Source organism: Anolis carolinensis, chromosome 2 (genome assembly GCF_035594765.1).
Source record: "Anolis carolinensis isolate JA03-04 chromosome 2, rAnoCar3.1.pri, whole genome shotgun sequence".
Classification (NCBI taxonomy): domain Eukaryota; kingdom Metazoa; phylum Chordata; class Lepidosauria; order Squamata; family Dactyloidae; genus Anolis; species Anolis carolinensis.
The window spans coordinates 23,855,442-23,879,001 of record NC_085842.1 but is presented as its reverse complement, the minus strand read 5'-3'; the positions used below and the strand labels follow the sequence as shown (position 1 = coordinate 23,879,001).

Below are 23,560 nucleotides of genomic sequence, written 5' to 3'. Positions count from 1 at the left end.
GAGTGCAGTGTGAACCTCACCGACAATGGATCTAAACCAAACTTGGCACACAGACCCAACATGGCCAATTTTAACTACTGGTGCAGTTGCTAAATTTAAATGCAACGTGGGCATGGAAACCTACCTCTTTTTTACACTCCCAGTATATATTAGAAAACCTTTTACCCGGGCTAGATTTGAGCAACTCGACATTAAATCTAAGCTAGGCAGACGCTAGAATATCCCTTATACAAAGAGAACCTGTAGGTGCCGCAAGGCAGATGCAGAAGTGGAGGACTCAGAACACTTTTTCTTAAAATGCCCCTATTACAACAAGATTCGATCTTTCTATTTAGAGCCTCTGCTTGAGAACCACACTCATATAGAGAACAAGGAGAAACTGCACATCCTTCTACGGGGTTCAGATAAAAACTCTATTTTAAAACTGACCCTTTTTACACAAAAAGCGCTGGCCATCCGCGAGAAGATGGAAGCGGACAGCTGTGATAATAATGCCAATAACAAAACCCAAATTTAAATTTTACTATGGACAAGCCACTAGTTTTACTTACCCTTGTCCCCGCTTAAACCTTATCTTAAGGGAATAATTAATCTTAATTTTAATCTTTTTATTCTGTACTTGCACAACTACCAAGGAGTGGGTTGGTAGGCTAGTAAGCCAGGATGCCTTCTTTTTACATGGTTTTACTGTTTTACATGATTTTACTGTATGTATGGGTAAGGGTGTACGTTTTGTATGTTTTACATGTTTTGATATGGTCAAAACTGACTAATCAATAAAGAGTTGTTGTTGTTGTTACTGGTGCAGTTTAATAGCGAGGACAGATGATCAGGGGAGTTGTCGTCTACCTAAATCCTTATTCATTTTCTAATGGTGAAGGGACCATAACCCAGAAAATAGTAAACTTTTGCATATATAGCTTTGCCTCTGCATATATCATATTAGCCTGAATAGTCTTGCAGCTTCAAAGCCTGGCTGCTTCAAAGCCTGGGGGAATCCTTTGTTGGGAGGTTTTAGCTGGCCTTGATTGTTTCCTGCCTGGAATTACTGCTGTTTTTTGAGTGTTGCTCTTTATTTACTGTCCTGATTCTAGAGGGTTTTTTAAAATACTAGTGGCCAGATTTTGTTCATTTTCATGGCTTCCTCCTTTCTGTTGAAATTGTCCACGTGCTTGTGGATTTCAATGGCTTTTCTGTGTAGTCTGACATGCAGAATATGAACAACCCAGAATCAAAGCACAAAGTCTAAGCAACAACTGATAAGGGTAAGCCAATTCTGTGGTCCAAAGTTCAATTACTAAAGTTAAGCTGGAAAATTGGTCAGGTCAGGAACAAATGATAACCAAGGTCTGAAATGCTAAGCATCCAAAGAGAAGCAGAGTCAGGAAACAATTGCCACAAGACTTCAGACCAAGCCTTACTATCCTAACATCTAAGCTTTATTTATTTATCATGTCAGAAGCGAACCAAGGGTACAAGTTGCAAAGTATTTGAAAACACAAGCAATGTTAAAAAAAAACTTGGCATTATATGAAGTGTCCTTTGACCAGAAGCTGGCCACTTGGGAGTGCCTCTGGTGTTGCTGTAAGAAGGTCCTCCATTGTGCATGTAGCAGGGCTCAGACCGCATTGTAGTAGGTGGCCTGTGGTTTGCTCTTCTCCACACTCGCATGTCATGGACTCCACTTCGTAGCCCCATTTCTTAAGGTTGGCTCTGCATCTCGTGGTGCCAGAGTGCAGTCTGTTCAGCGCCTTCCAAGTCGCCCAGTCTTCTGTGTTCCCAGGAGGGAGTCTCTCATCCGGCGTCAGTCACTGATTGGGATTCCGTGTTTTAGCCTGCCACTTTTGGACTTTCGCTTGCTGATGTGTCCCTGCGAATACTTCTGTAGATCTTAGAAAACTATTTCTTCATTTAAGGCACTGGTGTGTTGCATGTTGAATGTTTCTTTCTCTGCTAATCTTGCACACCTGAGAAACTCTATACACTTTTTTCTGCATTACAAAGGTGGGAGCATATTTAAAACCTCATTAATTGGTCCTGATGTATTTGGCCCAGCTTGCTCAGACCTCTGTTTAGTGATTGCTCAGACCTCTGGGTAATGATTTTTATGACTTGTTTTTATTGTTATTTGATCTGTTTTATTGCTCTGTTTTATTGTTGTTGACTGGGCTTGGCCCCATGTAAGCCGCCCCAAGTCCCTTCGGGGAGATGGGGTGAGGTATAAAAATAAAATTGTTGTTGTTGTTACTGCTGAAGGCTGAGCTATGGCGAGGTGACTGCTGGGAGCTGCTGACCTCCACTTCCTCGCTGGTCCTTCCAGTCACACCTCATCCTTGCTATCAGAGCTGGCTATGATAGAAGCTCCTTTCACACTTTAGCCATCTATAGGGTTTCTACCTATTGTGAGTTCTTTGATGTCTATGTAGATTTCCACTACGAGCAAAGCTCTTTCCACACTCAGGGCATGTATAGGGTTTCTCTCCAGTGTGAGTCCTTTGATGTGTGTATAGATGTCCACTGTAAGTGAAACTCATTCCACACTCCTTACATGTATAGGGTTTCTCCCCTGTGTGAGTTCTTTGGTGTAAATATAGATCTCCACTCTGAGTAAACCTCATTTCACATTCAATGCACTTATAAGGCTTCTCCCCTGTGTGAATCCTTTGATGTCTATGTAGACTTCCGCTCTGTGTGAAACTCATTCCACACTCCATGCACTTATAGGGTCTCTCCCCAGTGTGAGTTACCTGATGTTTATATAGATGTGAATTCTGACTGAAGCTCTGTCCGCACTCCAGGCATATATAGGGTCTCTCCCCAGTGTGAGTTCTTTGATGTGAATGTAGATGTTCATTCACTGTGAAGCTCTTTCCACACTCCAGGCATTTATGGGGTTTCTCTCCAGTGTGAATTCTATGATGTCTTTGTAGATGTCCACTGTCAGCGAAGATCTTTGCACATTCCATGCATTTATAGGGTTTCTCTCCAGTGTGAGTTTTTTTATGTTTATGTAAATGTCCATTCTGAGTGAAGCTTTTTCCACACTCCAGGCATGTAAAGGGTTTCTCCCCAGTGTGGGTTCTTTGATGTGATTGTAGATGTTCATTCACAGTGAAGCTCTTTCCACACTCCAGGCATTCATAGGGTTTTTCCCCAGTGTGAATTTTCTGATGTCTTTGTAGATGCCCACGGTCAGTGAACCTCATTCCACATTCCATGCATTTGTAGGGTTTCTCTCCAGTGTGAGTTCTTTGATGTTTATGTAGATGCCCATTCTGAGTGAAGCTCTTTCCACACTCCAGGCATTCATAGGGTTTCTCCCCAGTGTGAGTTCTTTCATGTAATTGCAGATGTCCATGCTGATTAAAGCTCTTTCCACATTCAGTACATTTATATTCTTTCTCCTCCATGTTGAGAATGATCTATATGTTTAACTGCAATATGGGTGCTTGACTATTCTTTTTTTCTGATCCAAAGTGAGTTTAAGAGTTTAGCTAGATCAGCACCTTGAGGGGATTGTTTCTCTTTTCTTTTCCTTATTGCACTTTTGGTCTCCAAATTTCACAATATCCACTAGATGCTGGTTTGTTTCTCATCATGGTAGAAATGGCTTCATAGAATTAATTTCCCTGGTCAAAAAAAAAAGGAAGCAAAGAATTAAATCAGTCTTGAACCTTCTTTATCTTCAAGATTATTCTCTTTTTCCTTCATGGATCATCTTGAAAATGGAAATACCAAAAATATGCAGGTGTGGAGGGTCTCAAGGGCACACACTGATTGCAGCAAAATCATCATAGATCCATAAACAAGAAGAGATAGATCCAGAAAGAAAAAAAAGAAAAAAAGACCGAAGGAAGGAAGGAAGGAAGGAAGGAAGGAAGGAAGGAAGGAAGGAAGGAAGGAAGGAAGGAAGGAAGGAAGGGGATCTTCTAATATTTGTGAGCCACATTGATTGAATTGTGCCGATTTCAAATGTGGCTAAAGGAATAAAAGGCAGGCAGACAGGCAGACAGACAAAAATGATTCCGTTAGCTGCCCCTGATTGATTATGTCTGGAATTCTTCTGTTTTCATAGTGTTGGCACAACCTGGACACAGTATATTATTTGAGAAAACAGAAATGCTGAACCACTCCAACAACTATCATGTCAGACTACACAGAGAAGCCATTTAAATCCACAAGCATGTGGACAACTTCAACAGAAAGGAGGAAACCATGAAAATGAACAAAATCTGGCTACCAGCATTTTTTTAAAAATCCAAAATCAGAACAGTAAATAAGGAACAATACTATGTAAACAGAAGAATTCCAGACATGAATAAATCAGGGACAGCTAACGACTCTGAACAAAGGATGCCCCTAGGCCAGGACATGAAGGTTGGAAGGCCATTTAATGCTAATCAAAGTGATTAATTACAACATTCACACTGGCCTCCAATAGACAAGAGTTACTTTCCCCACCCAGAACTTCCACAGATAGATAAACCTTCCTTGCCTAGTTTCCCCATATACCTCACAACCTCTGAGAATGCCTGCCATAGATGTGGGCGAAACGTCAGGAGAGAATATTTCTGGAACATGGCCAGACAACCCGAAAAACACACAACAACCCTGTGTCTTTCCTTTCCAAGAAGAGCACAAAGAGGCCAAGGGACAGAGTGAGGACAGCATATCTTCGGGTTTTTTTCCGTGTCAGGAGCAACCGGAGTTGCTTCTGGTGTGAGAGAATTGGCCGTCTGCAAGGACGCTGCCCAGGGGACGCCCGGATGTTTTGATGTTTTACCATCCTTGTGGGAGGCTTCTCTCATGTCCCCGCATGGAGCTGGAGCTGATAGAGGGAGCTCATCCGCGCTCTCCCCGGGTGGGATTTGAACCTGGCAGCCTTCAGGTCAGCAACCCGACCTTCAAGCCACGAGGCTTTTATCCCCTAGGTCACCATATCTTCGTTGATATAGTGGGAGGTCTTTCTTTTTCCTGCCGGGATTGAATCCATGGGGTTCCCTCTCATCTCTAGGAATAGCTTCCCTCCTCCTCCTCCTCCTCTTCCTCTTTCTTTCCTTCCTTACCTCTTTCCTTCCTTCCTCCTCCCCAGATTTTCTTCTCCCAAATATGTCAAAGGCGGAAGCATTTGCCGGAGCTTTTCTCTGACTGAAAGTCCCCTCCTTCCCTTCCTTTTAACCCTTTCCTCTCCCCACAAGCACAGATTTCCCATGGCATCCCATAATAGTCCTCCTTCATTGGAGCTCAGTCAGCTATTACCAACAGTGCCATGGATTTCAAAGAGTCAGGAACAGAGGGCGAAAGGGAAAAATGAGCCAAGACGAAGAAGGAGCATCAAGCAAATCATTCCCGGGACTATGAGTTGTCGAAGGCTTTCATGGCCGGAATCACTAGGTTGCTGTGAGTTTTCCAGGCTCCAGAAGCATTCTCTTCTGACGTTTCGCCCACATCTATGGGTGGCATCCTCAGAGGTTGTGAGGTCTGTTGGAAACTAGGCAAGTGAGGTTTATAGATCTGTGGAATAATGTCTAGAGTGGGAGAAAGAACTCTTGTCTGCCTGAGGTAAGTGTGAATGTTGCAATTGGCCAGCTTGATTAGCATTGAATGGCCTTGCAGCTTCAAAGCCTGGCTGCTCACTGCCTGGGGAATCCTTTGTTGGGAGGTGTTAGCTGGCCCTGATTGATTCATGTCTGGAATTCCTCTGTTTTCCAAGTGGTGTTCTTTCTTTACTGACCTGATTTTAGATCACTCTAACAACCACCATATCAGACTATACAGAGAAGGCGTTGAAATCCACAGGCATGTGAACAATTTCAACAGAAAGGACTAAACTATGAAAATGAACAAAATCTGGCAACCCGTATTTTAAAAACTCTAAAATCAGGACTGCAAATAAAGAACAACACTCTGAAAACAGGGGAATTCCAGGCATGAATAAATCAGGGACAGTTAACCATCTAAAAAAGGATTGTTTGGGGGAATCCTTTGTTGGGAGGTATTAGCTCATGTTGATTGATTCCTCCAGGCAGTAAGCAACCAGACTTTGAAGCTGAAAGGCTATTCAATGTGAATCAAGGTGGCCAATTGCAACATTCACACCTGCCTCAAGCAGACAAGAGTCCCTTCTCCCACCCCAAACATTCCACAGATATATAAACCCCACTTGCCTAGTTTCCAACAGACCTCACAAACTTCTGAGGCTGCTGCCATAGATGTGGGTGTAATGTCAAGAAAGAATGCTTCAGGAACATGGCCATACAGTCCGGAAAACTCACAGCAACTCACTCTTCATGGTCAATTAAAGACCTACTGACAAGAGGTCAGTAGAATCAATTAAAGATTCTACTGACCAGACTCTACCTTGGGAAGATAATCCTACTCAGCCAAAAGGGATCCCAGAGAGAATAGTCCCTCTCCAGGCAAAGGCTGGAGCAGACTGTGAGGCCGCGGCTGTTGCCTCTCCATATTAGCAATTGATGTGGAGGGGCCTTTGCCAGGAAAACCTCCAAGAACTGGGCTCTGCCAAAGTGATACAGAAACCAAACTATGTATCTATACAGGGAAGGAGGTATAAAAACAGAAAACTAGAAACTACAACAGCAGAACAAATTATCCAGATAGTATAACAAAAGAAAAACATTTAACAATAACACCATACAAGGCACACCAACAGATACCTGTGTTATTACCCTATGTTTTAACCTGGTCTTTGCTGTCATTATATTGCATTATTTGCTTTTAATGTGTTTTATCTGTTGAATTTGCTGTTTTAAATGTATTTTACTTTGCTTTTTACTTATTTTTGGGTTTGGACCTGTGTAAGTCACCCCAAGTCTCTGCGGGGAGATGGAGGCATGATAGAAAAATAAAACTGTTGTTGTTGTTGTTGTTGTTGTTGTTGTTGTTGTTGTTGTTGTTATTGACACAAATACATAGTATGACACAGCAATGATATCTATATGCTGGATTTCGAACACTTCCCAACACTGTGTGATGTATTTTTGGACGATGTGTGCAGATCCCTTTTGCAGTTGATAGATCGTAATTTTGTCAATGTTTGTTGTTTCCAAATGCCGGCTGAGATCTTTTGCCATGGCACCCAGTGTGCCGATTACCACCGGGACCACCTGTACTGGTTTATGCCAGAACCTTTGCAGTTCAATCTTGAGATCCTTATAATGGCTGAGTTTTTCCTGTTGTATTATTATTATTTTGTTGTATGACACAGCAAACAAGATAGACATGCTGGATTTCGTATCACAAAATCACAAGTCGAACACTTCCCAAGCGTTTAGGACTGTGTGATGTATTTTTGGAATTATTATTATTATTATTATTATTATTATTATTATTATTATTATATACCTATATTCACAAGTTTGTCAGACAAACACATATGCCTGTGCTTCCCTCCCCTTCCCTGCCCCTGACCCCCTCTGCTGCTCTGCGATTGGGACCAATTTATTCCATTTGCTTCCCAAAAATGTGAGTCCAGAGGGGATGGAGTGCCAGGAGGAAGAAGGCTTTGTGGGGAGCCCTCTCCGCTTTTCTGAGATTCGGCGCCAACTGCAAGCGTACCTCGAGAAGTCTGATTTGGCCACGGTGGTCCATGCTTTAGTTACCTCCAGATTGGATTACTGTAATGCTCTCTATGTGGGGCTGCCCTTGGAGATGGCCTGGAAACTAGAAGTGGTACAACGATCGATGGCCAGGTTGTTAACTGGAGCGAATTATAGGGAGCGGACAACTCCCCTATTAAAACAGCTCCACTGGCTGCCAATTAGTTTCTAGTCCCAATTCAAGGTGCTGGTTATAACCTACAAAGCCCTAAACATTTTGGGTTCAGCATATCTTTGCGATCACATTTTTTGCTTTGAACTTGCATGAGCCTTAAGATCTGCTGGCCCTTCTCTCGCTCCCACCTCCGTCACAAGTGCAGTTGGCATGGACAAGGGAGAGGGCCTTCTCAGTGGTGGCCCCCCGGCTCTGGAACTTCCTCCCCAGAGACACAAGTTTAGCGCCCACCTTGGCCACCTTCCGGAAAGATTCGAAAACGTGGTTCTTCCAATGTGCCTTTCACTAATCGGTTTAACATTTTAACTTGGCCTTTCAAGCCCTACTTAATGTCTAGCCTTTTGCACTTTATCACCAACCCTGCCCCTGGGGTATATTGCACAAGACCTGGCCTGCCTTTTAGCCCTGACCATATCTAGTGGGCTCGGCTACTGGTATCAGTTGTTATGTTTTAATGATGGTTTACATGTTTTTATGTATTTTATGTACATGTACTTTATGATGTTGTATTTTAATTTTTGTTTCACTGGGCTTGTTCTCCATGTAAGCCGCCCCGAGTCCCTTTGGGGAGATGGGATGGAATATAAGAATAAAGTTATTATTTATTTGTGTACTTATTTATTTGCAGTATTTATATAATGCCCTTCTCAACCCCGAAGGGTACTCAGGGCGATTCACAGTGTTGGTAACAATTCAATGCCCTTGATAAAAAACAGTATAAAACATCAAAGTTGACCTGACTCTATACTTCTCAGCTTGCCTTCACTAATTACTGTTGACTTTGACAATAGCTCATAGTTATATCAGTTTGTGTTTTGCAATTCTTGGCTGAACTTTCAAAAAGCTAAAACTTTAAATTTCTTTATTAACAAACTATGGCCTTTGGCGTACTTTACTACTGTTTATTTAATCCTCAGCCCTGATATCAGGACTTATTACATGACACTTGTGCCCTCCAGGAATACCCTGGCCAACTATGACTCTTTTTCTCTGGCAGCATTTGGTGGAGGGCTACCCCAGAGACTTTCAGGAGCACAGCAGCCTGCAAGGAACACTTGGCCACCATCCATCAGTACCTTCCTGACTTCTTCTTTGATAAGACCCCAAAACCAGGAGGCTTTGGTTAGAGAGAGACTGCTGCACACTTTCACTGGGATGGTGGCTGTGTGTTTTATGTTGCTTCTCCTCCCAGGCAATAATGCTCCTCCATAAGACCTTGTGGGGAAGGTCAGGATGGGAGAGGATGACCCAAGCAGGAGAGAAATCCCATTGTTCCCCCATCTTGCTTTGGCCAGACCTCACCTGGGGATCCAACCTGGGACCAATTCTGGGCGCCAGTGTCCAAACTATGAGACATGTGCCTCTGTACTGGCCCAGTGTATTCAGAGAGCTGCTCTGATGGATGACAAAGATTGCAAAAGGTGGAGTGATGGCTATAGTCTAGCCCAATGAGCAAGCAAACAGAAGGCTGCCCACATCAGTCCAATCCCATTTCAGTCCTCATTGGAGCCATTCAGTTCAACCACATTTCAGCCCTCCCGACAGATGGCTATCCAACCCCTGCTTGAAAAGCTCCAGAAAAGACACCCAAGGATGCATATTCCACTGCTGAACAGCTTTTAATATCAAAAAATATTCATTGTGTTTAGATGGAATCAATTTTCCTGCAATGCCTCCAACTGGTTCCTCATCCTTGCTTCACCCATGCCCTCTCTCCTTTTCTTTTGAGTTAGAGGGCCATGAGAAAAATGGGGCTGGAAGACAAGATCTCCTTAGCTGGCTGGAGAGACATCTGCTTGACCCCCACTGCTTTGCTCGCCTGTCTCTGGGTCTTCTTCATAGAAGGGAAAATGCCAATGGCAGGAAGGAGTGCTGGAAGGCGCTGGTCACAACCCTGATTTTGAGTCTATTTGAAATAAGTAGTAAATCATATATTTTAAACACTATAAATAAAAGTTTTTCATCATGATTGTGTTCTCATATACTTTGTTACTACAATTTATGTATATGCATCTTTTATGTAGGGTTGGTTTAACATTTGGTTTGCGAGTAAGATTGAATTACTGTATTGCGAAAAAATACATGTCTGAAAAATGTCTCACTACATGAAATGTTTCAAAAGCTCTGTCTCAAGAGTCTCTCTCTGGTGTCAAATACAGTGTTCCTCCACTACTTCGTGGTCCACTTTTTGCGGACTTGCTGTTTCGTGGGGAAACGGGGGTATATTTAAACATTATTTTAATTGTTATGTGAGCTTTTTCCTGCTTGCAAGCCCCGGGGAGCTAGTGAACCCTTCCCTATCAGCACCTGCTGGGCCCTTGCTCTGGGCCCGTCACGTTGCTCTGGCTGCTTCCCTGCAGCCAGGGAAGAATGCTAATGTGGGATTTGTGTATTGGTAGTGTTTAAATGCAATTTGTGTCTTGCCTGTATTGCATACTGATTGCATCATCCAGAGTGGACTATAGTCTGGAAAGAGTTAATTGTTAAGAAGCTGTGATGACCTTGATGTGTGGCTGGAACAGGGAGTATTCAGACACAAGTGTGTGTGGATTACTGATTGCATTCAGTTCTGATTTGAGTCGAGTGCTGTCTGCCTAGAGTGAGAGTCAAGTCCTGTGTTCGTCTTTCGTCTTCAAGTCTGTTTGTCTTTATTATTACTGCTTACAATAAAACTTTGTATATAGTTTTACCATCGTCTCTGATGTCTCTTCGTTCTGCGTTCCACTGATTCCCTCCAACTACTGCTGCGCTGCAATTACTCTGACAAAGAAATGCTGCTCCAGCCGGATGAGTGAGCAAGGGAGGGTGGTGAGAGAGTGAAGGCCAGCAGTGGCAGCAAAAACCTTGAAGAGGCAACCAGGTCCGACTTCTGCCTCCGCTCTGCCACCTCTTCCGAGTCCTCCACGTTTCCCGGCGTGGCCTGGCTGGAGCGGAGGCAGAAACCAGACCTTCCTGCCTCTTCCAGGCTTTTGCTGCTGCCGCCGGCCTTCACTCTCTCATCCACCCTCCCTCGCTCACTCATCTGGCTGGAGCAGCGTTCTTTCTTCCCTGGCTGCAGGGAAGCAGTCAGAGCAACATGACAGGCCCGGAGCAAGGGTCCAGCAGGAACCGGTAGGGAAGGGTTCACTAGCTCCCCGGGGCTTGCAAGGGGGAGAAAGGCCACATAAAAATTAAAATAATAAATAAATATTAAAATTAAAATAGTGCACCTATTTCGCGGATTACTACTTAGGTCCTGGAACGGAACCCTTGCGATAAGCGAGGGAACACTGTACCACCCTTCCCTCCAATGTGAGTTCTACTTTATGAATGTAGACCCTCACTCTTAGTGGAGATCTTTCCACACTCCAGGCATGTATAGAGTTACTCCCCAGTGTGGGTTCTTGCATGTGAATGTAAACCTTGACTCGAAACAAAACTCTTTCCACACTCCGTGCATGTAAAGGATTTCTCTCTGGTGTGAGTTCTTTGATGTCTATGGAGATGTGAATTCTGACTGAAGCTCATTCCACACTCCAGGCACGTATAAGGTTTCTCCCCAGTGTGGGTTTTATGATGCGAATGTAGATGTCCACTGTCACTGAAACTCTTTCCACACTCCAGGCATGTATAAGGTTTCTCCCCAGTGTGAGTTCGATGATGTCTATGGAGATGTGAATTCTGACTGAAGCTCACTCCACACTCCAGGCATGTATAAGGTTTTTCTCCAGTGTGTGTTCTATGATGTGAATGTAGATGTGAATTCTGGCTGAAACTCATTCCACACTCCAGGCACATATAAGGTTTCTCCCCAGTGTGAGTTTTGTGATGTGAATGTAGACTTGCAGAGTGAGTAAAGCTCTTTCCACATTCCAGACATATATAAGGTTTCTCCCCAGTATGAGTTCTCTGATGTCTATGCAAATGTGAATTCTGACTGAAGCTCATTCCACATTGCAGGCATGCATATGGTTTCTCCCCCGTGTGGGTTCTAAGGTGTGAATGCAGATGTGAATTCTGACTGAAACTCATCCCACACTCCATGCATGTATAAGGTTTCTCCCCAGTGTGAATTTTATGATGTGAACGTAGACTTGCAGTGTGAGTGAAGCTCTTTCCGCAGTCAAGACATTTATAGGGTTTCTCCCCAGTATGGGTTCTGCGATGCTTTTGTAGAGTTCCACTTTCATTAAAACTCTTTCCACACTCCATGCATGTATAGGGTTTCTCCCCAGTGTGGGTTCTTTCATGTGAATGTAGACTTTGTGTTATGATTGAGCCTCATGGCTCTGTTACTGACAGACGTGGGCGTAAGACTCCTCGAGAGTCAGATACTCTCGAGGAGCGAGAGAGAAAAAGACTGCGAGACATATTTGCAGCACCATCTGACGAGGAGTCTTTCGAAGGGTTTACGGAGAGAATGGAGGAGGGGCTGGTTAGCTCAGAGGAGGATGAGATGGATTGGACTCGGGTAAGGGAGGAATTGGGTGCCACTGGCCATGATGGGGCAGAAGATGAATGGGGACCTTCAGGATTAGACCCATGGCTTAGCTGGAGGGATGGGACGGGATCCACAGCTGGAGATGCTGCTGGGCGCAGTCAGAGGTGTTCCAGCTCTGACGAGGAAAGTGATGAGGAAACGCCCGGGTTAAGGAGGACAGCTGACAGTGATGAAGATTTGTAACTGGCATAAAATGGGGCTTGAGAGCAATTGCAAATTGCGTTGGGCAAGGTAATCTGGGCAAACGCTTGGGATCCGTGTGTGTGTGGGACGCTTCCCTGAAGACTTGTGTGCTTTCCTGTGCTGAGACGTAAGTTGATTGGAATCCAGGGTCAGACGGCGGGAGGGATTGTGTGGGCATTTGTTTGTGCAAACCTGTGCTTACTCTTATTAGCTTGACCTTCCGTCGTCTTCTTGACGGACGCCATCTCCTGCTTTGAGAACTCGGACTGAACTGACCACGGCTTGTCTTCCCCCCTTCTTGGACTTGGAAAAACTACAAACGTCTGCTTCTGGCTTTGATCTACGGAACGGAACTGGTCTACTCAACTGCTACAATCCTTGGCTGATTTACTCGTGTTGGAGATCCTGTCTGCTGTGTGTGTGGGGGAGCGACGCAAGTTACTCTAAGCACAGTGTTGGCAGCAGAGAGGAATCTGCTGCCAATTAGTTGCATTCTTTGTATCTTTTGTTCTTTGGCTTTCGTTTCGTTTATACCCAGGCTGAAGCAAGCAGTTTTGTTTTTACCCGGATTAAACTCCGGTTTAATCCGGTTTATCTTTTGAACATTTACTTTTGTCCCTTTTTGCTCCTAAAGGCAAAAACTGCCTGGCCCTTGTGTTTTACGGGCATTTTTGAGTTCTGTAATCTAATAAACTCTGTTACTTTGAACCTTGTGGCGTTCTGTCCTTGACACTTTGACTCCAGGTGAAGCTCTTTCCGCACTCCATGCATGTATAGGGTTTCTCCCCAGTGTGCGTTCTATGATGTCTATGGAGATGTGAATTCTGACTGAAGCTCACTCCACACTCCAGGCACTTATAAGGTTTCTCTCCAGTGTGAGTTTTGTGATGTGAACGTAAACTTGCAGTATGAGTGAAGCTCCTTCCACATTCCGGGCATTTATAGGGTTTCACCCCAGTGTGAGTTCTTTGATGTGATTGTAGACTTCCACTCTCAGAAAAGCTTTTTCCGCATTCCAGGCATGTATAGGGTTTCTCCCCAGTGTGTATTCTTTGATGTTTAAGTAGATTTCCACTGTCAGTGAAGCTCTTTCCACATTCTATGCATGAATAGGGTCTTTCCCCAGTATGACTTCTTTGATGTCTATGTAGGTTTCCACTCTCAACAAAGCTCTTTCCACACTCCAGGCATGTATAGAGTTTCTCCCCAGTATGAGTTTTTTGATGTTTGTGTAGATTTCCACTCTGAGTAAATCTCTTTCCGCACTCTGGACATGTATACGGTTTTTCCCCAGTGTGACTTCTTTGATGTTTATGGAGGTTTCCACTCCGAGTGAATCTCATTCCACACTCCAGACATATATAGGGTTTATCCCCAATGTGAGTTTTTTGGTGCAAATATAGAGTTCCACGCTGAATGAAGCTCATGCCACACTCCAGACATGAAAAGGGTTTCTCCCCAGTGTGAGTTCTTTGATGTGATTGCAGACTTCCTTTCTGACTGAAGCTCTTTCCACACTCCTGGCATTTATAGGATTTCTCGCCAGTGTGAGTTCGTTCATGTATCTTCAGATTTCCACGCTGAGTGAAGCTCATGCCACACTCCAGGCATGAAAAGGGTTTCTCCCCAGTGTGAGTTCTTTGATGTGATTGTAGACTTCCTTTCTGACTGAAGCTCTTTCCACACTCCTGGCATTTATAGGGTTTCTCGCCAGTGTGAGTTCGTTCATGTATCTTCAGATTTCCATGCTGAGTGAAGCTTTTTCCACATTCAGTGCATTTATATGCTTTCTCCTCCATGCCGACCACAAGATATGTATACTCTTCTTTTTTTATCTGTAGGTGAAGTAAGTATATAGCAAAATTGGCATGTTGGGACAATTTCTTCTTCCTATATTTTGTTTCCTTACATTTCCTGATATTTTTGTCTTTTGAATTCCTCAATATCTATTGCATGTCAGCGTGTTTCTCATCACATCAGAGGTGGATCCACAAAATTGTCATTTCCCTGTTCAGGAAGGAAGCAAAAGATCAGGAATGAAACTCAAATCTCTTGTTTACTACCAAGACCCTCCCTCCTTTTTCTGCCTTCAATAGGTCATGCTGAAAATGGAAATACCAAAGTTTTTGGCTAACTGCTACAGGGGTAAGGAAGGCTTGCATGTCATCTACAAAACAAAAGTTGCAATCTGTAGTGCTTGCCAAAGAAGTTAGCATTTTCTTTTCTGGATTGTTGTATGTTTTCCGGGCTGTATGGCCATGTTCCAGAAGTATTCTCTCCTGACGTTTCGCCCACATCTATGGCAGGCATCCTCAGAGGTTGTGAAGTGTGGAGAAACTAAGCAAGGAAGGTTTATATATAATATTGGAAAACTATATTCCAATATTCCTCACAACCTCTGAGAATGCCTGTCATATATGTGAGTGAAACGTCAGAGGAGAATATTTCTGGAACATGGCCATACAGCCCGGAAAATGCACAACAACCCAGTGATTCCGGCCATGAAAGCTTTCGACAACACAAGTGAACAAAGGCACTTGGTGATGGAAATGTGTGACTGTATCTAAAACAACGTATCTACTAAAACTATAGAAAGGGAATAAAGGGAGAAATTATCATTTTTTGGGTGAGGGGGTTTGTCTGTGAACCTATCAGCAAAGTTATCCCAGAGTCATGTATTCCCAGCAGGGTCTCCCATGGATGTAGGTTTATAGGAGAGGAACCAGAGGAAGAAAGACTCCAAGATCTCAACAGCAGAGGAAGTGGATGATAACAAGGTATACGTAACAGCAGATGTGAAGGTGGACAAAGGCTGCAACAAATGAGAGGCCACTAATTGTCATGTTATTCAGGCAACTGAATCAAAACCTCTCTCTGTGAAGGCTAGTTGCTGTGCACCGATATCCACAATTTGAACACAAATGTCTTCTAAGACAAAGCAAACTAACAAAAATCACATGGTGATCACCGAGTGGTGATGGGGGCAGGACTATGAAATCCCAAATCCCCTAGCTACAGATTGGCACCTGAGCAGTGCATATGGATTCAATCATTCTAACTAAGATCCGATGTAGCACCTGAATGAGAAAGATGAATACACCAAAAGACTATCAGAAAAGACATGGTGAAACATCTCTCCAAAGCACCCATAAGCATTGATGTACAACTCTCATCCCTCTGAGTTAATCTTTCCAAAAACCAGCAGACTACTATCATAACTGCCTACACATCCACATTAGATGCCAACAAAGACATCAAGGAAAAATTCTTCCAGTTAGATATCATCCTATTTGGGATGCCAAAGAAGGACACACTTATGAATTTAATGCAAGAGTTCGGCAAAAAATTGACCTGTGGCCAGGAACTAAAGGGGAAAATTGGGTTGGAAACAACAACTTGAATGGTATCCTACTCCTGATCAAATGTGCAGAATACAATCTTGTCACCACCAACACCCTCTTTCACCAGAAAATTAAAATATAATGGAAGTACTGTGATGTCTTAGATGTGGGTCCCCAGGTGTTTTGGCCTGCAACTCCCAGAAATCCCAGCCAGTTCATCAGCTGTTAGGATTTCTGGAAGGTGAAGGCCAAACCATCTGGGGACCCACAGGTTGAGAACCACTGTCTTAGACTACATAATTATACATGCTAGAGACTGCCATGATGTATTTCTCACATGAGACATGACAAGTGCTGATGACTACTGGACAAATTACCAGATAATTTAATCCACAATGGCCATAAAGATTGCTGCCAAATGTAGACTCCAAGTAAGTATGATAAGGTGTAAAAAGCACCCTTCTCCAAATAACACTTGTATTTTCTTTTGCATCAGACCTCAGTGGAGGTGGATGCATGTATGTTGCTGTTTGGACTTCCATATAGAAGTATGCTTATGGACTTCAGTGAGTACAAAGACCATGGACTATTGATTACGAATGATACCCTGTGTGCTCAACATCCTATCTGCAACTGAACTTCAAAAAGAAATATGCCTGTATGGTGAATTAATACAAGATGTTTATGAGTAAACAAGATATGTTATTTTTCAAAGAAGACTTTGTTTTTTTAACTCTGGATGCATACATTAATTTTAAACTAAAAGGTTTTAAAAGGAGTGTATATGTTTTGAGCAATTACAACTGCAATTACAATTACAACTGCAATTTCAACTTGAACCCCCAGTGGCACAATGGGTTTAACCAGTGATTCTCAATCTTCCTAATGCCACAACCCCTTAATACAGTTTCTCATGTTGTGGTGATCCTCAACCATAAAATTATTTTTGTTGCTACTTCATAACTGTCATTTTGCTACTGTTATGAATTGTAATGTAAATATCTGATATGCAGGATGTATTTTCATTCACTGGATCAAATTTGGCACAAAAAACCTGATACGCCCAAATTTGAAGACTGGTGGGGTGGGAGGGGGATTGATTTTGTCATTTGGAAGTTGTAGTTGCTAGGATTTATAGTTCACCTACAATCAAAGAGCATTCAGAATTCCACCAACAATGGAATTGAACCAAACTTGACACACAGAACTCCCATGGCCAACAGGAAATACTGGAAGGGTTTGGTGGAAGTTTTGGAGTTGTAGTTCACCTACATCCAAAGAGCCCTGTGGACTCAAACAATGATGGATCTGGACCAAACTTGGCACGAATACTCAATATGCCCAAATGTGAACACTGGTGGGCTTTGGAGAAAATAGACCTTGACATTTGGGAGTTGTAGTTGCTGGGATTCATAGTTCACCTACAATCAGAGTCCCTTGAACCCCACCAATGATCAAATTGGGCCAAACGTCCCACACAGAACCCCCATGACCAACAGAAAATACTGGTCTTTGGCGACCCCTCTGATCCCCTTGCGACCCCCAGGTTGAGAAACGCTGGGTTAAATCCTTGTGCTGGCAGGACTGCTGACCTGAAGGTTGGGTTGCTGACCTGAAGATTGTCAGTTCAAATCCAGAGTAAGCGTGGATAAGCTCCCTCTGTCAGCTCCAGCTTCCCATGTGGGGACATGAGAGAAGCCTCCCACAAGGATGGGAAAAACATCAAACATCCAGGCATCCCCTGGGCAACATCCTGGCAGATGGCCAATTCTTTCACACCAAGTGACTTGCAGTTTCTCAAGCCGCTCCTTACATGAAAAAAATTCTACTTTTAAGAAACAACCATCCTCTTCTAGCCAAATATATATATATTTGTAGTAGCATGTCTTTGCCCTTGGCAGTTCAAAGACATGGTTCTTCAGTTTAACAGCCGAGTTACCCGTGTACTCGAATGCTTGTGAATATCACTTGTTCAAGGGGTTGACTTCTAACAAGGTCATGCCTTTTCTTGGATTTCAAAAGGTGGTCTCCTCTCCACATATTCATGGAGATTCACATTTGCCAAAAGGATATGACATAATTTTTTCCCATTTCAACAAGGTGATGATTGCAATTTATTTCCAAAAGGATATAGTACCAGAAGAGACCTCATGGGCCATCCAGTCCAACCTCCTGCCAAGAAGCAGGAAAATCACCTTCAAAGCACCCCTGACAGATGGTCATCTAGCCTCTGCTTAAAAGCCTCCAAAGAAGGAGCCTCCACCACACTCTGGGGCAGAGAGTTCCACTGTTGAACACCTCTCACAGTGAGGAAGTTCTAATATTCAGGTGGAATCTCCTTTCCTGTAGTTTGCCCAGAGACAGGGTGCAGTTATTTTCCAATACATTTTCAACCCTTCCTGATTTTTTTTCTGGCTACTGTTCCTCCTTTGACGAGGCCTGAGGCCCCTGAGATGTACAACTCTCAGGGCCCAAGGGGTCTCTGCCCGTGTCTCCCTCGTTTCCAGGAGGAGAAGGAGGAGGCGGGCAGGGGCATCATCGGGGGACCAGGGACAGGGCTTTCCTTCCGGAGGAGCATCAGCCAGTCAGCCAGGGCGAATCCTCCTCCTTGGCCAGAGTCTGGCACTCAAAGGCCAAAAGCGGGGAGAAGCGCGCTTTGAAAGGAGGGCAGGGGATTTGCTTGGAAGGAAGGGGCGCAAGGGACGGAGAGTCACCAAAGGCGGAAAGGAGCCTCTGCATTGAAGGAAAAAGACGCTTTTGCAGCCCTTCCTATGTCCGAGACTTTCATAAATGGGGCCTCCTCCCATCTCCAAGACCAATCCCCCCCCAACGCTGCCCCTTCTCACCTCCTTCCTTGCCAAGAGGCTTGCTTTCTCTCCTCTTTGTCTCCTCCTCCTCCCGCAAGGCTCCTTCCTGCTCTCCTGCTGGTCCCTCTCACCGAAGACTCCCCTTCCCTTAAAGGCATCCCATAATATTCCCCCCCCCCCTCAGCTGCCGCTGTTGCTTCTGGATCTCAGCCACTGATGCAAGCACAATGTGTTGTCCAAGGCTTTCATGGCCGGAATCAAGGGGTTGCTTGCTGAGAGTTTTCCGGGCTCCAGAAGCATTCTCTCCTGACGTTTCGCCCACATCTATGGCAGGCATCCTCAGAGGAGCCTCCGATGGCCTAGGGGATAAAAGCCTCGTGACTTGAAGGTTGGGTTGCTGACCTGAAAGCTGCCAGGTTCGAATCCCACCCGGGGAGAGTGTGGATGAGCTCCCTCTATCAGCTCCAGCTCCATGCGGGGACATGAGAGAAGCCTCCCACAAGGATGGTAAAAACATCAAAACATCCGGGCATCCCCTGGGCAACGTCCTTGCAGACGGCCAATTCTCTCACTCCAGAAGCAACTCTGGTTGCTCCTGACATGAAAAAAAAAACCCTCAGAGGATGTGAGGTCTGTTGGAAACTAGGCAAATGGGGTTTATATATCTGTGCAATGGGAGAAAGAACTGTCTGTTTGAGGCAAGAGTGAATGTTGCAATTAATCTCACCTTGATTAGCATTGAAAAGTTTTGCATCTTCAAAGCCTGCAAAGCTGGGAAGTAGCAGTTAGCAATGAAAGGACCAAAGCAGTGACATGTCCAGCCCATTCCCTGTTCAGATATCAGCCAGCACGCCGATGCCTTAAATCAAATAGTTTTCTAAGATCTACAGAGATACTCGCAGGAACACCTCAGCAAGTGAGAATCCAAAAGTGGCAGGCTGAAACCCAGAACCTCAATCAGTGGCTGATGCCAGATGAGAGACTCCCTCCTGGGCGACTTGGAAGGCGCTGAACAGACTGCACTCTGGCACCATGAGATGCAGAGCCAATCCACAACATGCAAGTATGGAGAAGAGCAAACCACAGACTGCTTACTTCAGTGCAGCCTGAGCCCTGCCACATGCACAACGGAGGACCTTCTTATAGCAACACCAGAGGCACTCCAAGTGGCCAGCTACTAGTCAATAAATACTATATAATCAATACTATAAAAGTTACATACCAAATTGTATCTCTAGAAAATACGCATTAAAATACACAAGCAGAGATCAAACAAAAGACACACATTTAAAATTTATGTTTAAAGACTGTCAGGGTAGGCCTGCCAGAAAAGATAGGTCTTTACATGTTTTTTTAAAATTCTGACAGCTCATTTAGCTGTCCTTCCAGCTGGTCATTCCACACTTGTGGGGCAGCCAATGAAAGTTGAAGTTGATCAGAGATTTCTCCATAATGATCATCAATATCTCAGCTAATCTTTGTCGGCTCCTCCCATCCCTGGGCATAAAACATTATCCACCATGGTTATCATATATTGTAGTAATCTTGCAAATTAGATAATCATCTAGTACTCCTAACAAATAAAACTCTAATTTTATTGCGAATGTAAACTTAACAATTTTTTCCAGCATCATATGCATTTGAGTCCAATGTTTCAGGGTCTTTCTATAAGACCATCATATATGATAAAATAGAACATTGTGCTCTCATTTACAGCATTCAGTAGGTTTGCCTTTTTACATGTTAAAGCAGAGTTAAAGCACCTGTTAGTGTGTCAGCTATAATATGTAGGTGTGCCATGTAAACGTAATGAAAACATTTTGCATTCATATGACAAAAGCAATAAATTATATATTTTAAAAATCATAAACGAAACGTTTTCATGACATATGTTGTGTCTTCATACATTTTGTTATTACAGTTTATGTACATGTATCTCTTAGGTAAAGGCAAAGGTTTTCCCCTGACATTAAGTTTAGTCGTGTCCAACTCTGGAGGTTGGTGCTCATCTCCCTTTCAAAGCCAAAGAGGCGGCGTTGTCTGTAGACACTTCCAAGGTCATGTGGCCGGTATGATTGCATGGAACGCCGTTACTTTCCCGCCGGAGCGGTACCTATTGATCTACTCACATTTGCATGTTTCGAACTGCTAAGTTGGCAGAATCTGGGGCTCACAGCGGGAGCTCCCCCTGCTCCCCAGATTCAAATTGCCAACCTTTAAGTCAGTAAATTCAGCAGCGCAGTGGTTTAACCCACTACGCTACTGAGGGCTCCTTAAATATATTTCTTATAAAGGTTTAAAAAATCTCCGATTTGTGAGTAAAACTGAATTACTGTGTCGCAAAATGATGCCGGTCTGAAAGATGTTTCACCAACATTTTGAAATGTTTCAAAAGCTCTATCACTGCTCCCAGGATTTGTAGTATATGACTGTCAAATGTAAACCCTTATACCTTCCATGGGAGTAAGTGTAGTCGTCATTACTGCAATATACATTCCACCTGATACTAACATAGCTCCAGGATTTTTATATAATGTCATTGAAACCAGCAGAAAAAGCAACTGGTTGTTGTGCATATTATAGCGGGGGACTTTAACCATGCCAACTTAAAAGCAGTTCTATCAGCATGTTAAGTGTGTTACCAGAGGAGCAAATGTGTTGAATAAAGTGTATACCAATATTGGCTACAGGGAGCCCCGATGGTGCAGCGTGTTAGAGCGCTGAGCTGCTGAACTTGCAGATTGAAAGGTTGCAAATGTGAGTAGATTAATAGGTACCGCTCCGGCGGGAAGGTAACGGCCCTCCATGCAGTCATGCCGGCCACATAACCTTGGAGGTGTCTATGACAACGCCGGCTCTTCGGCTTAGAAATGGAGATGAGCACCAACCCCCAGAGTCAGACATGACTGGACTTAACGTCAGGGGAAACCTTTACCTTTTTAAAAATAAAGAACAACACTCAGAAAAGAGGGGAATTTATGCCTAGAAATGGACTTTATTACAGGCACATTGATGGCTGGTTTGAGATTGTTTTTATTTTATCACAATTGCTATGTTGTTTATGATTCTTCAATGTGTTGTCGAAGGCTTTAATGGCTGGGATCACAGGTTTGTTGTCTGTTTTCTGGGCTGTATGGCCATGTTCCAGAACATGTTCTGGAACATGGCCATACAGCCCGGAAAACAGACAACAACCCTTTATGACTGTTGTTGTTTTATTCTGTTTTATGATAGTGTATGTATTTCAATGAAATTATATTCTATGATGTTGACCAAGCTTGTCCCCATTTAAGCCACTCCGAGTCCCTTTGGGGAGATGGAGGTGGGATACAAAAATATTATTATTATTATTGACACAATGACATTGTATGACATAGCAAACAAGAAAGATATGCTGGATTTTGTGTCACAAAATCACAAGTCGAACACTTCCCAAGTGTCTAGGACTGTGTGATGTATTTTCGGATGATGAGCGCGGATCCCAGCAGGGTGGCCTTTTGCAGTTAGCAGATCGTAATTTTGTCAATGTCTATTGTTTCCAAATGCCGGCTGAGATCTTTTGGCACGGCACCCAGTGTGCCCATCACCACCGGGACCACCTGCACTGGTTTCTGCCAGAGTCTTTGAAGTTCAGTCTTGAGGTCCTGAGTTTTTCCTGTTGTTTTTCGTCAATGCGACTGTCACCTGGGATGGCAACATCAATGATCTAAACCTTTTTCTTTTCCACAACTGTGATGTCTGGTGTGTTGTGTTCCAGAACTTTTCCACAACTGTGATGTCTGGTGTGTTGTGTCACAAAATCACAAGTCGAACACTTCCCAAGTGTTTAGGACTGTGTGATGTATTTTCGGATGATGAGCGCAGATCCCAGTAGGGTGGCCTTTTGCAGTTGACAAATCATAATTTTGTCAATGTCTATTGTTTCCAAGTGCCGGCTGAGATCTTTTGGCATATTATTATTATTATTATTATTATTATTATTATTATTATTATTATTATTTCCAGACAGGAAACAATCAGGGCCAGCTAACACCTCGCTACAAAAAGTAAATGTTTAAACAGAATTAAACTGAAAAGGCCTTCTCTTGCTTCTCCTCCAACTGAGCTTGTGATAGCAGTGGGACTGAGAGAAAGGCCTCCTATCAGGATCTGGACAGGTTCTTACAGGGAGAAATGATCCAGGAGCTGAACCATATAAGGTTTTAAAGGTCCTAACCAGTTTCCAAATACAGTAGAGTCTCACTTATCCAACACTCGCTTATCCAACGTTCTGGATTATCCAACGCTTTTTTGTATTCAATGATTTCAAAATATTGTGATATTTTGGTGCTAAATTCGTAAATACAGTAATTACTACATAGCATTACTGCGTATTGAACTACTTTTTTTGCCAAATTTGTTGTCTAACATGATGCTTTGGTGCTTCATTTGTAAAATCATAACCTAATTTGATATTTAATAGGCTTTTCCTTAATGCCTCCTTATTATCCAACATATTCGCTTATCCAACATTCCGCCGGCCCGTTTATGTTGGATAAGTGAGACTCTACTGTATGTTTAAATAAAACACATCCTTGCTCTGGATTAACAGCTATTTCTTAGGCTGCCCTGTTGGAGACATGCTCAGGAAGGCTGCCCAAAGGAGCTGGGCTGAAGGCTGCCTAGAGTAATGCAGGAGCATGGAGCCAGCAGAAATGGTAGGTTATACAGGCTGAGCATTTTTTCCAACAATACATTCCTTCCTCCTGCTCTGCCTCTTACCTTTCTGCTTTCCCTTCCCACTTGTCTTTACATCATTTTACCACACGACGACAGCAAAGCCAAAGGAAAGGGAATCCACTCCACTAATTAACTTGAGAAGGTCTGAGTTGCTGTGAGCTTCATGGCCATTCAGTGCTAATCAAGCTGGTTTATTGCAACATTCACTCTTGCTCTAGATAGAGAAGAGTTTCACC

At 43.5% G+C, this 23,560-nt stretch overlaps 2 protein-coding genes across 2 annotated transcripts; both read right to left on the bottom strand.

The window, feature by feature from the left end:
* Positions 1-1,421: 1,421 nt before the first annotated feature.
* LOC103278131 (zinc finger protein 436-like) lies at positions 1,422-5,163 on the bottom strand. Its single transcript, XM_008105916.3, has 2 exons — positions 5,067-5,163; positions 1,422-3,629 (listed from the first exon to the last, which is right to left on the bottom strand). Exon 2 carries the CDS (start codon positions 3,408-3,410, stop codon positions 2,394-2,396), a length of 1,017 nt encoding a protein of 338 aa, XP_008104123.2. The 5' UTR covers positions 3,411-3,629; positions 5,067-5,163; the 3' UTR covers positions 1,422-2,393.
* A 5,626-nt stretch (positions 5,164-10,789) lies between these two features.
* On the bottom strand, positions 10,790-19,191 carry LOC103278130 (zinc finger protein 850). Its single transcript, XM_062969311.1, has 3 exons — positions 18,645-19,191; positions 13,175-14,464; positions 10,790-12,034 (listed from the first exon to the last, which is right to left on the bottom strand). Exons 2-3 carry the CDS (start codon positions 14,254-14,256, stop codon positions 11,158-11,160), a joined length of 1,959 nt encoding a protein of 652 aa, XP_062825381.1. The 5' UTR covers positions 14,257-14,464; positions 18,645-19,191; the 3' UTR covers positions 10,790-11,157.
* Positions 19,192-23,560: the final 4,369 nt, after the last annotated feature.